This window comes from Hibiscus syriacus, unplaced genomic scaffold, assembly GCF_006381635.1.
Source record: "Hibiscus syriacus cultivar Baekdansim isolate YM2019G1 unplaced genomic scaffold, ASM638163v2 tig00111022_pilon, whole genome shotgun sequence".
Lineage (NCBI taxonomy): Eukaryota > Viridiplantae > Streptophyta > Magnoliopsida > Malvales > Malvaceae > Hibiscus > Hibiscus syriacus.
Genome location: NW_024062956.1, coordinates 2,526,440 through 2,540,814, shown reverse-complemented (window position 1 = coordinate 2,540,814; position 14,375 = coordinate 2,526,440). Strand labels below are relative to the sequence as shown.

The 14,375-nt window shown below is 32.8% G+C and overlaps 1 protein-coding gene across 1 annotated transcript; it reads right to left on the bottom strand.

The window, feature by feature from the left end:
- Positions 1 to 10,143: 10,143 nt before the first annotated feature.
- LOC120150335 (ankyrin repeat-containing protein At5g02620-like) lies at positions 10,144 to 12,907 on the bottom strand. Its single transcript, XM_039163028.1, has 4 exons — positions 12,775 to 12,907; positions 12,105 to 12,592; positions 11,604 to 12,016; positions 10,144 to 11,056 (listed from the first exon to the last, which is right to left on the bottom strand). The coding sequence occupies exons 2-4, from the start codon at positions 12,445 to 12,447 to the stop codon at positions 10,178 to 10,180; spliced, it is 1,635 nt and encodes a 544-aa protein (XP_039018959.1). The 5' UTR covers positions 12,448 to 12,592; positions 12,775 to 12,907; the 3' UTR covers positions 10,144 to 10,177.
- Between the last annotated feature and the right edge of the window lie 1,468 nt (positions 12,908 to 14,375).

Here is a 14,375-nt window from a genome sequence, read left to right as displayed (position 1 = left end):
TCTCCTCCTCTAGATCTCCATTCAGAAATGTAGTCTTAACATACATTTGATGTACTCGCAACTTATGAATGGAGGCTAGTGCAAATAATGCGCGGATCGTTGAGATGTTTATAATGGGAGAGTATGTATCAAAGTAGTCTAAACCTTTGATTGAACCCATTGACAACTAGCCTTGCCTTGTACCACTGGATCAAACCATTTGATCTCATTTTCTTCCGGAAGATTCATTTGCTACAGATTGGTTTAAATCTTCTAGGCAAGTCAACTAATCCCATGTATGATTAGACATTATCGATTCTAGTTCATCATTAATAGCGCTTTTCTAGAACTAGTATCGATAGATCTTATAGCCTTTTTAGGATCTTCATATAATATTTAAGCTATATGATCAGAAAGAGAATCTAAATCATTTATCTCAGAAATAAAGGATAAAATTTGGTCCAAATAGCCTTTTAGTTCTTCTAGTCTCGAAATCAATTTCTTGAGAAGACCTAGCAGGAATACTAGAAGAAGTTAATAGAATATTTTTCTTTTTAAGTTTATGCATTTAATCTACATTTTAAGACACCCCCACATTTCTAACATTTTAGGATATCCATAAGTGTCTTGTAAAACGTGTAAACAAATACTCAATCATACTAGAGTAAAGTTTGTTATGAGTTTTAGCCATAAAACTATATTTTAACAAACTCAAGTTTTGTTTACACATAATTATATTCTCAAAGTTTTGAGAAGTTACAAATCATTAAGATTAAAATGCATAAACCATTATGAAATAGATAATCTCTTTTCTTTCCTCTACTTATGAAAATCACTTAGAGATTTAATAGATACAACACACTCTTAGTAGCAATAGTGTCTATCATATTCTCATTCATGGTATTCAACATATTAGCCTTAAAGAGATCATCATATATTTTATTTACTATGACTAAATTTGGTATTCCACTCAACCAAATTAATCTCTACTCTTTTAAATTTTGCATTAAGTTTTAAGAGTTTTTATCTTGTCAAAGTATTTTATAAATTGGAATAGTTAGCAAAGTAATGAACAATGCACCAGGTAGGTTTCTATGAAAGAGAGGTGGTGCACTAGGCACGCTTAAGTACCAAGTCTTCATAGAACCAATCCTAGACATGCACTTTCATACTCATCACACTACTTTCCAATAAATCATTTGTGAATTTTTATTTCTTTAAATAAGATCTCTTTAAATAATTATGCTTGATACTTTTACTCACAATAGTATCTTATTAAGCATATATATTTTTGGGCTCACACTACTCCCTTAGCCTTAGTAGTACTACATTTGTCTTTACTAGTGGTTTTATCTCATTTCATAGTATCCACTGAGTTTTAAAGACTATCTTAAAGACTCATGCAATCTAATTCATGTATTTAAAAAAAACATGTATTAACAGATAACAAGTCTAAATAATCTGACATCGCAGGTAGAATTATAATTTCCAAATAAACTTATTCATCCTCACCATGCATGCTACTTCAGCCTTTACATCATCAATTTTTAATCAGCATGATCCCAAAATACATCGTGACAATCTCTTTATCTGAACCATCATCTCTTTTAAATCTTCTGAAGTCAAATGAAGAATATATATGGTTAGTCTCGAAATTAATTTACTAACAATAATTTGATTGTGACAAGATCCTTATCTTTAGCATTTTGGTTTCTTATCTTCAAGAGATTGTGGAAATAAAATCGAATTTAACAACTATTCGATTTTGGAGAATCTTCTCATTTCAGCTTTACCAGCTCCATATTTCTCCAAATATTACACATGTCATGTATCTTTACAAATTTCTCAAAGAAAATTATTAGTACGGTAAAAATATTTATAATTATTTTCACCTTAGTTTTCAGGAATTGTATTACTCCCCACATGGGAATAAGTTATTTTATATTTCCACATGAACCAAATATCACACATGCATTATCTCTCGTACCCATATATCAACTATCATCAATTTATAATTTGATAATGTATTAATTTAATATTAATCTCTCAAACCACATAATTAATATATTATTGTGCATTTATAAATGCAAACAATGCAAACGTTAAAAACATTTTTTCGCATAAGTTACCATTATAAATTTCATAACTTATGTACATTCATTATTCAAAGCATTGAATATACCACTAAGATAACATCTCCAAATAGTGAACGATTATTAATTTTTTCCCACAAAATTAACCATCCAATAAACATACATAACCGACCCTGTTATTAAAGATGTAATTTTCTTTAAATCACTATCTCCCATGAATCATCAATGCCCCGTTTGTATAAAACTTATATTGATATTATAATTAAAAAACCTCAAGCAATGATTCTGCTGTTTCCTATTGAAAATCTTTAACAAAACTTTAACATTCTAAATGGCCTTTCAACAATGAAACCGAAAGCTTATTGAAAAGCTTTTCCAACATACAATTAATTTAGGGAGAAAACGTTTGCATTTTTTAAAACAATTATGATTTAAGAAAACGTTTATACAAAAACGTTCATATGATCTAAAGTGTTCATGCGAACCAATTATAATGCAAACAAAATAGTAATAACCATATACTAGATTTGATAGAAACTTACTTTTCAGTTTATGCAAATCGAGTAATTTAACTTAATCTCACCAATGATTTAAGTTTTTTCTACTCCTGATTTTGCTTATTCAAGGCTAACATTTTCTTTGAACTTCAACCATGTTTAGGCAGCAGTATAGTAATTCGTTTCTAAATTGTTGGTAAAATAAATTGCTGCAAAACGAGGCGTTAGCACTGACTGAAAAATATTAAATAAAATAATCAATCAGAATGATAATTGTGTCGTGGTAAAAACCACTGCCTTAGAAACGAATTCGCCCCAATGTGTGTAATCACTGCAGTAGGCGGACCGTTCCCCCGAGGTTAACACGACTCTCCAAGAATTCGTACACCCGAAAACTGGAGTGAACTTGGTGGTATTGCTCTTCTCTTAACTCAAACAACACTCTAAAGATAGGAATATTTCAAAGCAAATGTTTGCTTTGGATGATTAAAATGAATGAAATTGCTCACTATTTATAGGCTAAATAGTGAGGGCAAAATAGTCATTTACAAATCACAATTTAATTCTATTTAAACATAGAATTAATATTCAATACTAGTGGATTTAACACTTAATACTAGTGGATTTATCACTTAATGCTAGTGGATTTAACACTTAATACTAGTGGATTTAACACTCAATACTAGTGGAATAACCTAACTAGCATATTTTCAATGAGCATTATCAACATTCCCCCACTAATGCGAAAGAATTCTTTCGTAAAGATGAGAGCAATGAGGTTAAAACATGAGAAGAGCAATAGCAAGATTAGTTGCTTAAGCACTAGTGAACGTATCTGGAGCTAGGACATAGTGATGATGAGCAATCTTTCTCTTAGATAAGTGAAACTAGTCTGGAACTTTCTAAGATGGGGATAAACTCATAACACACAACTAACCCCTTCACCCACCAAAGTCCTCGATGTGTCTACAAAGAGTATATACAAAAGTGTATATATGTTTAGCCCTCTTTCCTCAGGATTCTAATAAGTGTACTATAAAAACGGCCCAACGTTTTTCATAGAAGGTGGCTAATACTTCTCACTTACGTAGGTTATTTCATCAAGTTTATCTCATCATAAAACCACTCAAACTGAGTTATGAAATAATTAAGAGCTTTTATAATAGCTCAACCTCACAAAGGGTATGGTGACTTTCTTCAAGTTCATTATTAATGAACCACCCAAACTCTGGGATAAGAAGTCATTAAGAATAAATATTCAACCTCATAATTCGGTGAATTCAATATGTCATTCTCACTATGAACTTCCATTCAATATGTCATTCTCACTAGGAACTTCTTGGTTTTGAATTCATTAAGAGTTTAATAAAACTCATCCTCTCAAGCAGTAAGTTCATATAGTCCTTCGTGATTAGAACTACACACTCAACTCTGGGTTATGAACTTATTAAGAATAGATATTCAGCCAAAATTGGTAAATTCATCAAGTCTTTCTCACTAAGACCACCCAAAACCTGGGCTATGAATTTATTAAGAGCAATTAAGCTCATCCTGGGCATACACATTATTCATCATAGGGATAGGCAGTAGGAATGTGCACTATAAGTCTTTCCATGGTTTCGTTTGACCACATGGAACTTAGATAACTAAGTTGGGTATCCACCATGAATTCCTCAACCAATGGGCTTTAGACTCATCCCCCTCGACGAATCTAGGACCAAGGATCTGCTAGGTTCCTTTCCGACTTCACATACTCTAAAGAGAGCACTCCGTTCTTTATTAAGTGTCTAACTGATTCATGCCTTATACGAATGCGTATTTTCTTACCATTGTACACATATCGCAGCTTGTGAATCACACAATAAAGAAATCAGAGGAATTGGTCTTCCCCACAATGAAATATCTACTAACAAGCTTCTGAGCCACTCGGCTTCTTGCCCAGCTAGGTCAAGAGCTATAAACTCTGATTCCATGGTAGAACGAGCAATACAAGTCTGCTTTGATGATTTCCACGAGATTGTTGCTCCACCTAAAGTAAAAACATACCCGCTTGTAGAGCTTACCTCATCATTATCAGAAACCAAGTTGGCGTCACAATATCCTTCCAGTACCACAGGATAGCCAACAAACTCAAGTTTCCAATCCAAAGTACCCTTAAGATACTTCAGTAAGCGTCTAAGAGAAATCCAGTGTTCACCACTCGGATTATGAGTATATCTACTTAGTCTACTCACAGCATAAGCAATATCAGGCCGAGTACAGTTCATTAAGAACATTAAGCTTCTGATTAATTTAGCATATTTTGTTTGGGAAATGTTACTTCCTTTATTCTTAAAGAGATATATGCTAGTGTCACAAGGGTTCGAACATGGACGACATCAAAACTGTCAAATTTCTTTAACACTTTCTCAAGATAGTGTGCTTGACATAAAGAAAATCTCATTCCAGTAATTTTGACTCCTAAGATTACATCAACTTCTCCCAGATTCGTCATCTCAAATTTAGTGAACAAGAAATTGTTTGTTTTGTTAATGGACTCAATGTTAGAACTGAAAATCAACATGTCATCAACATAAAAAACTTATGATGACGCAATCAATACCAAACATCCTCGAATACACGCAAGCATTTGAACCATTCACAACAAAACCAAAACTAAGTATAGTTTTATGAAATTTCTTGTACCGTTGTTCCCATATAGATCTCCTCATCTAGATCTCCATTCAGAAATGCAATCTTAACATACATTTGATGTACTCGCAACTTATGAATAGAGGCTAGTGCAAATAATGCATGGATCGTTGAGATGTTTATAACGGGGAGAGTATGTATCAAAGTAGTCTAAACCTTTGATTGAACTCATTGACAACTAGCCTTGCCTTGTACCACTGGATCAAACCATTTGGTCTCATTTTCTTCCGGAAGATTCATTTGCTACAGATTGGTTTAAATCTTCTAGGCAAGTCAACTAATCCCATGTATGATTACACATTATCGATTCTAGTTCATCATTAATAGCGCTTTTCTAAAACTAGTATCGATAGATCTTATAGCCTTTTTAGGATCCTCATATAATATTTAAGCTATATGATCAGAACGAGAGTCTAAATCATTTATCTCATAAATAAAGTAAGTGATAAAATTTGGTCCAAATAGCCTTTTACTTCTTCTAGTCTCGAAATCAATTTCTTGAGAAGACCTAGCAGGAATACTAGAAGAAGTTGATAGAATATTTTCTTTTTAAGTTTATGCATTTAATCTACATTTTAAGACGCCCCCACATTTCTAACATTTTAGGATATCCATAAGTGTCTTGTAAAACGTGTAAACAAATACTCAATCATACTAGAGTAAAGTTTGTTATGAGTTTTAGCCATAAAACTATATTTTAACAAACTCAAGTTTTGTTTACGCATAATTATATTCTCAAAGTTTTGAGAAGTTGCAAATCATTAAGATTAAAATGCATAAACCATTATGAAATAGATAATCTCTTTTCTTTCCTCTACTTAGGAAAATCACTTAGAGATTTAATAGATACAACACACTCTTAGTAGCAATAGTGTCTATCATATTCTCACTCATGATATTCAACATATTAGCCTTAAAGAGATCATCATATTTTTTTTACTATGACTAAATTTGGTATTCCACTCAACCAAATTAATCTCTACTCTTTTAAATTTTGCATTAAGTTTTAAGAGTTTTTTATCTTGTCAAAGTATTTTATAAATTGGAATAGTTAGCAAAGTAATGAACAATGCACCAGGTAGGTTTCTATGAAAGAGAGGTGGTGCACTAGGCACGCTTAAGTACCAAGTCTTTATAGAACCAATCCTAGACATGCACTTTCATACTCATCACTACTTTCCAATAATCATTTGTGAATTTTATTCTTTAAATAAGATCTCTTTAAATAATTATGCTTGATACTTTTACTCACAGTAGTATCTATTAAGCATATATTTTTGGGCTCACACTCCCTTAGCCTTAGTAGTACTACATTTGTCTTTACTAGTGGTTTTATCTCATTTCATAGTATCCACTGAGTTTTAAATACTATCTTAAAGGCTCATGCAATCTAATTCATGTATTTAAAAAAACATGAATTAACATATAACAAGTCTAAATAATCTGACATCACAGGTAGAATCATAATTTCCAAATAAACTTATTCATCCTCACAATGCATGCTACTTCAGCCTTTACATCATCATTTTTTAATCAGCATGATCCCAAAATCCATCGTGACAATCTCTTTATCTGAACCATCATCTTTTAAATCTTCTGAAGTCAATGAAGAATATACGGTTAGTCACGAATTAATTTACTAACAATTTGATTGACAGATCCTTACTTTAGTATTTTTTGTTTCTTATCTTCAAGAGATTGTGGAAATAAAATCGAATTTAACAACTATTCGATTTTGGAGAATCTTCTCATTTCAGCTTTACCAGCTCCATATTTCTCCAAATATTACACATGTCATGTATCTTTACAAATTTCTCAAAGAAAATTATTAGTACGGTAAAAATATTTATAATTATTTTCACCTTAGTTTTCAGGAATTATATTACTACCCACATGGGAATAAGTTATTTTATATTTCCACATGAACCAAATATCATACTTGATAATGTATTAATCTAATATTAATCTCTCAAACAACATAATTAATATATTATTGTGCATTTATAAATGCAAACAATGCAAACGTTAAAAACATTTTTTCGCATAAGTTACCATTATAAATTTCATAACTTATGTACATTCATTATTCAAAGCATTGAATATACCACTAAGATAACATCTCCAAATAGTGAACGGTTATTAATTTTTTTCCACAAAATTAACCATCCAATAAACATACATAACCGACCCTGTTATTAAAGATGTAATTTTCTTTAAATCACTATCTCCCGTGAATCATCAATGCCCCGTTTGTATAAACTTATATTGATTATAATTAAAACCCAAGCAATGATTCTGCTGTTTCCTATTGAAAATCTTTAACAAAACTTTAACATTCTAAATGGCCTTTCAACAATGAAACCGAAAGCTTATTGAAAAGCTTTTCCAACGTACAATTAATTTAGGGAGAAAACGTTTGTTTTTTTTAAAACAATTATGATTTAAGAAAACGTTTATACAAAAACGTTCATATGATCTAAAGTGTTCCTGCGAACCAATTATAATGCAAACAAAATAGTAATAACCATATACTAGATTCGATAGAAACTTACTTTTCAGTTTATGCAAATCGAGTAATTTAACTTAATCTCACCAACGATTTAAGTTTTTTCTGCTCCTGATTTTGCTTATTCAAGGCTAACATTTGCTTCGAACTTCAACCATGTTTAGGCAGCAGTATAGTAATTCGTTTCTAAATTATTGGTAAAATAAACTGCTGCAAAACGAGGCGTTAGCACTGACTGAAAATATTAAATAAAATAATCAATTAGAATGATAACCGTGTCGTGGTAAAAACCACTGCCTTAGAAACGAATTCGCCCCAATGTGTGTAATCGCTGTAGTAGGCGGACCGTTCTCCCGAGGTTAACACGGCTCTCCAAGAATTCGTACACCCGAAAACTGGAGTGAACTTGGTGGTATTGCTCTTCTTAACTCAAACAACACTCTAAAGATAGGAATATTCAAAGCAAATGTTGCTTTGGATGATTAAATGAATGAAATTGCTCACTATTTATAGTTAATAGTGAGGGCAAAATAGTCATTTCTAAATCACAATTAATTCTATTTAAACATAGAATTAATATTCAATACTAGTGGATTTAACACTTAATACTAGTGGATTACACTTAATGCTAGTGGATTTAACACTTAATACTAGTGGATTTAACACTCAATACTAGTGGAATAACCTAACTATCATATTTCCAATGAGCATTATCAACAAATTTTACCTGTAACATCTCACATTTGACGCGAATTTAAATTAAGACAAAAAATATCATATTCAATCAACGGAAAATTGTTCAAAATCATATTTGAATTTATCATTTTAAACACGGGATATCATTTCTTCTGGATTTCAAGGCCTCGAACTCGTGACAATTAATCTTGACTAATTTAGATCGATCTATATCGCGAATTTGATTTGAGTGAATCTCTCAGTAAAGATTTTCTACATGCATAAGACTTCGAACTCGATACATATTTAAACGACATCAAGTTGTTTATCGCTTGAACTAACTCCATTAATAAAATGACATGTAATTTAATCAAGCAATTAAGAATTAAATTATAAAATATATTAAAAATGAGGTCATAAAAGAAAATTATTCAATTATCAAAAAATAAAAAGGAAAATTCATAATTTATGAACCAAGTATTGATACTAGGTATGTGGTTATAAATAAACCTCATACGGGTATTGATATGGATTGTAGGCATAGATACCAAATTGAAAATCGATGTTATAGAAAAACAATTTTAACAAAATGTATCGATACTTATTGAATAGTTGTTGATACTTAAAGACATATATCAATGATATATCTAGTTATGAAAAAAAATAGACAAATGATTTGTATACATATTTTCTACATATACATGGACTCGAATTTGAGGCTTATTTAAACGATATCAAGCTGGTAACCACTTAAACCAACCCCATTGATTAAAAGATAATTTATTTACGCATATTTTAAACTTTCTTTTAGTAGGTTCTGATATTTCATATAATACTTGGAAGATTGAAGATAATATCATGGGCCAATTTGGATATGGATGCAGCCCCATGACATACACCATGGATCTGATTGCAGCCTTTTATCAATGTATCAACTACATATTCATATTGTAACTTATTCCAACTCAAAGAACATACATGCTCAATGGGTTGACGCATATATGGGTAGAACTTCACTCATATTTTACTTTTCTAAATGCACTTTCGGCTTTTCATGTTTTATTCCTCCATCATGTGCGTTGATATTTTGGGTTGAGTTAACCTAATGAGTAGAAAAAAGGAATTATGTTTTTATTAAAGAATTTGGGCTTGAGTAGTCGCGTAGATTGTGTATATGTTGTCAATATATTAAAAAAATTCTGAACATATATTATTTTATAATCACCCTAAATTAATTATATATATATTGATTGAGTTGTAAAAATCTTATGCTTTGAACTCTCCATTATGGATGGTGGGCCATCCCATGTCGTCAATCAACCACTGCCGTCCCATTATTTCTTCTTTTTTTCAAACATCAAATTTTGTTCACATTCTCTTTATAATTTTGTAGTGGAAGGTCAGGTTCCAGATCATTGCTATTTTTCTTTCTTCTTTTCCTGTCAGTTGGAAAAGTCTTCAGGGAAATGCTCCTTTTGGAACATTTGCATCACAACAGTGCTAAAATGATTTGGCTGCATTGCCTCCATGTTATCAGATTCGTTCCATTTTCTGCAAATTTCTTATAATATGCACAGTGTTTTGCTTTCTTCATTTATGCGGGTGGCTAAGAAATTAGAATTGTATTCAACCATAGCCTTCATCATACCTCATTCATAAATACTGCGAATGGGAAAAAAAGAAAGAAAAGACTATGAACAGCTTGAAATACAAAAAAGGATGAGGCATGGATCTTATTAAATAGCGTACATTTTCTTAAATTCATTGTTTAGAACCTCAGAATCAGACATCACAGACATCGTCCAGGATCGTGACCGGCTCGCCTGTGATGATCTCCGTATACTTCTCATTTTCAAAGCCTCGATCCGATGCCTAATCACCCAATAACACATAGTACCTAAGGTAGTGGCCATTATGCTAGTTCCTATAATTGTTACTCCAATTGCAAGCCACCTTTCGTCTTTGCCAACTACAAAAAATGACAAGGCTAAGAATGCAACCGAAACAAGTGCGCAAGCCAACCACATTAACTTGTTGATAATTGCCATCATCTGCTTCTTTGCCTTGCTCTCAATCACTACAACCGATGTCTGAACCACCACAACAGCTAGAGAAATGAAGAGAGCAATGGAATCGAAGACGAAGAAGATTATAAAAGCAGGCTTCGGTGCTATATTTGCTTCCCCAAGTGAGTGACCAGGCCGAATGTGATTTGGGTCATTGACATATTGGCCAGGGACGGTGAAAATGGCAGCGAAAGCAACAGTAGCAATTAGGACAGCGACAACGGTGGTGGAGTTTATTGCATTGTTAAGACCTTCATAATGCATTTTGTTGAGTCTTTTGGCTATGCCATGCACTTCTTTCCGGGTTTGGAGGGTGTGTTCTAGTTGATAATGCACTTCATGCTTTATATCACTCACAGTTTGTTTTAACTCTCGTACCGGATACGGTGCTGCCGGCTTGATGGATTGAGCACTTTGAACCCCATGCTGTTGCAGCATGGATGCAATCTCCAGGTGACCGGTTTTCTCCGCGGTGTCGAAAGCGGTTTCGCCACTTTTGTTAACTGCTGCTGTGTCGGTTTCTTGGTATCCAAGTAGCAACTTAATGATCTGCACCAAGAAAAACAGTACATTAGCTTACTTGATCTTGCCACGGTCAATTTATTTGACTCCATAAATGGAATATTTATTTCTTCCTTTCCCAAAAGAAAAAAAAATTATGAAATCACTATTAAATTAAGAAAAAAATTCATTAGATAATGATTAAATCCATTTTTAAGGCAGATTATGAACTTATAGCATCTATAATTGTCAAGATTATGCAGCATTTGTTGAAACAAGCAGTTTGACCTTTAAAATATAATAATCCACCACTTCAATTAAATCTTCTGGCAAATTGTGAGAGATTTTAGGCCTTTGTTAACAAGTCAACCAGCAATGTCAGCAACAATAATGAGAAGCATTTTCTCTTGAAAGAAATCATAACAATTATTCATAAATTTTTATTCTCATACACACTGGATAAGCCATGTAATTAGCAGCCATTGAATTTGATTATTATCTATAGCTTAAGGCAATCAACCAAAACTCAAATCTATAGGTGAAACAGTGACATTGATCCATTTGCTGTCAAATATGAATGTCTAAACTGATTTACCTGAGCTCTTCCCTTCCTGCTAGCTATGTGCAAGCATGTGTTTCCCTTGGTGTCAACCATGTTTATCATCAACGAAGGATTAACGCTAATCAATACCTCCACCACCACAAGATTCTGCCCCTTCACGGCCATGTGAAGTGCGGTCTGTCCTTTCTTATCGGTCCTTTGAGCAATTCCAGGTTCAGTAGCCAAAAGTGCCTTCACAACATCCAAACGCCCATTCCTTGCTGCAGAATGTAAAGCTGTTTTACCATTGCTCCTTGCTATTGTAGCCAGGCTACTACCTGTCTCCAATAAGAACTTTACAATCTCGATATGCCCTTGAGTCGCAGCCGTGTGCAAAGCTGTGGTGTTCAATAAATCTACCGTCATAGCCAGTTCCGGATGGACTGCTAATAGCACTATCAATATATCTGCAACAAGGGCAATGCTTAAAACCTCATCTTCACCACCAAAAATAACTTAGGTACATGAACAGACCAATCATATGTGGAAACTTACCTAAATCCCCTTGTTTAGCAGCAATGTGGAGTGCATCAAACCCATTTCTTGCCTTGATCCCAGCATTAACAAGATCATAATAGTTAATCATCTCCTTAACCAAGTCGACATAACCGTATTCGGCCGCAACATAAAGGGCGGTTTCGCCGGATTGGTTTTGTTTAGCTATCAGCTCCTTCAGTGCATTCTCCCCAGCACCTGCAAGGATTTCTTTCACCACTGCAAGATTTCCAGCTCTTGCTGCAGAATGTAGGGGTGTATCTTCTCGTTTTCCGGTTAACTGTTTGGTCATCTTTTTCCTAGGAGCTGGAACACTTGGCTGCTCGGTTGCTGGTGTCTCCATTTCGATCAAAATCAAGATTTCTCCTTTGCTTAACTTCTACTTCAATTATGAATTGAAGATCCTTCTTTTATTCATCTTCCACCAAAAACCCAGATCAAAATTTGCATTTCTTCCATGTTTTCAACAGAAATCCACCTTCAGCTTTCTTAAAACACCAACAAATGTTTCATTCAGTGAAAACCAGAAACCAAAACATGAACTATAATTTTTTGCTCATCTGTTTATCCTCCATTTTTTAAAAGGAAAAAGAAGCAATAAATTGAATTATATATAGGACAAAGGAAATGAATAATCACAATTGCACAAAACAGAGATGATAATAATTACCTGAGTTTGAAAAATATATAGCTACTTCTGCTATAATCCATCAAAAACCAAAGCACATGTATAATTTGCAAGCCGTTTTCAATTGAACTTCTCTGTTCTAATCAGGATACCCAGAAGAAGAAGAAAAAGCGAAACTCTTGGACCCTTTGCTTATGAAGAGAAGCAAGAACAAGATTTAAATAGTAAGAACATAAAAAAGCACATGTATTTGCAACATTAAGCGAATCTAAAAACCAGACCCGTCCCAAGAAAATATAAATATATAATCAAACTAATCGAACCAATAAAAAGATGGACTTTTGTAAAGGTAGTATCATAACAGTGATGATAAAAGAAATGTTTTCCTCTCGATAAAAAAACGCTGCTAGTAAAGTAATAACTAAAGGATCGTTGTTGTCACGGTTCGAATATTAGCATCTACAAAGTTGATTTAACGTTTATTATCAAATGATTGAAAATATTTATAACAGATATTACTTTGTAATCACCTTTAATTTAATAATAAAAAGAGTAATGGTAGCACTTGAATTTTGTTTTTCTTTTTTAAGAAATTTCGTAAGTTAAAATTTAAATTTTATTAAATATTTCTCCTTCATCGAGTTAAAATTGTCTTTTATCAACTTTTTAATAACTAAATATTTTTAAATTTTGAATTATTTTAATTTTATAAACTTTGATAATAATAGGTCCATTACCTAGAATTTCAACTCCCTCAATCGCTTGGGTGTCATATGATAAGGTCAAATAGATATCGAAGCTATAGACAAATAAGTTGCGTTGAACTTTCAACGGGCATCTCCTAAACATCTTACAATCATAGACTGTCCTAATGGGCTGAGCAAGGTAATGTTAGTATCAATAACTTGTACCCCAATATCTAGATTTCTTTATATGCATGGTACTAGCTACATAAAAGTGTTGTGGAGTTGTTTTCTATTAAAGCAAAGTAAGGAACATAATGTACCTACGATGACATAAGGTGCATCATGATTCTTATGATAAGAGACAACATAAACCATAAATGACTACCTGGCCTCGATCCTGGTAGAACCTTTGAATACGTACACATTGTATTCGACCAGGAAAGAATAAGTCGCTCCCTTTATCTTTATACAATGTATGCATTGATGTCTTTGATTGAGTCAGCATCTGAGTAAAGCCTGAAGATTATGGGTAGTCTATCGACTAATGTTTAGAGGATCTGTACCTAAAACAATCACTCATATTCATTTTACGCTCCCTGGTATGGTAATAGTTACAATGACTTCAAGTCGGTACCATAGTGAACCCAGATGATCCTTGACAATGGAAATGGAGCAACTCTTGGTGAAGCTATATTGAGATCTATCATTACATGACCACTTATGGGGACGTGACTAGGAACTAGAAGATCTATTACGCTTTCTATTTTGATCCTCATCATGATTATATTGTTTGCTTTTGACATCTTCTATGGTCTTGGCTTACATTATATATATGCAATAAGGATTTATAGTATCATATATATTACTTTATTTTCCAACTTACTTCTTGATTTTATTCCTTTTTTGAATCATCATCATGACTACGAACTCTTCGTTGTATATTTCATAACTCCATTC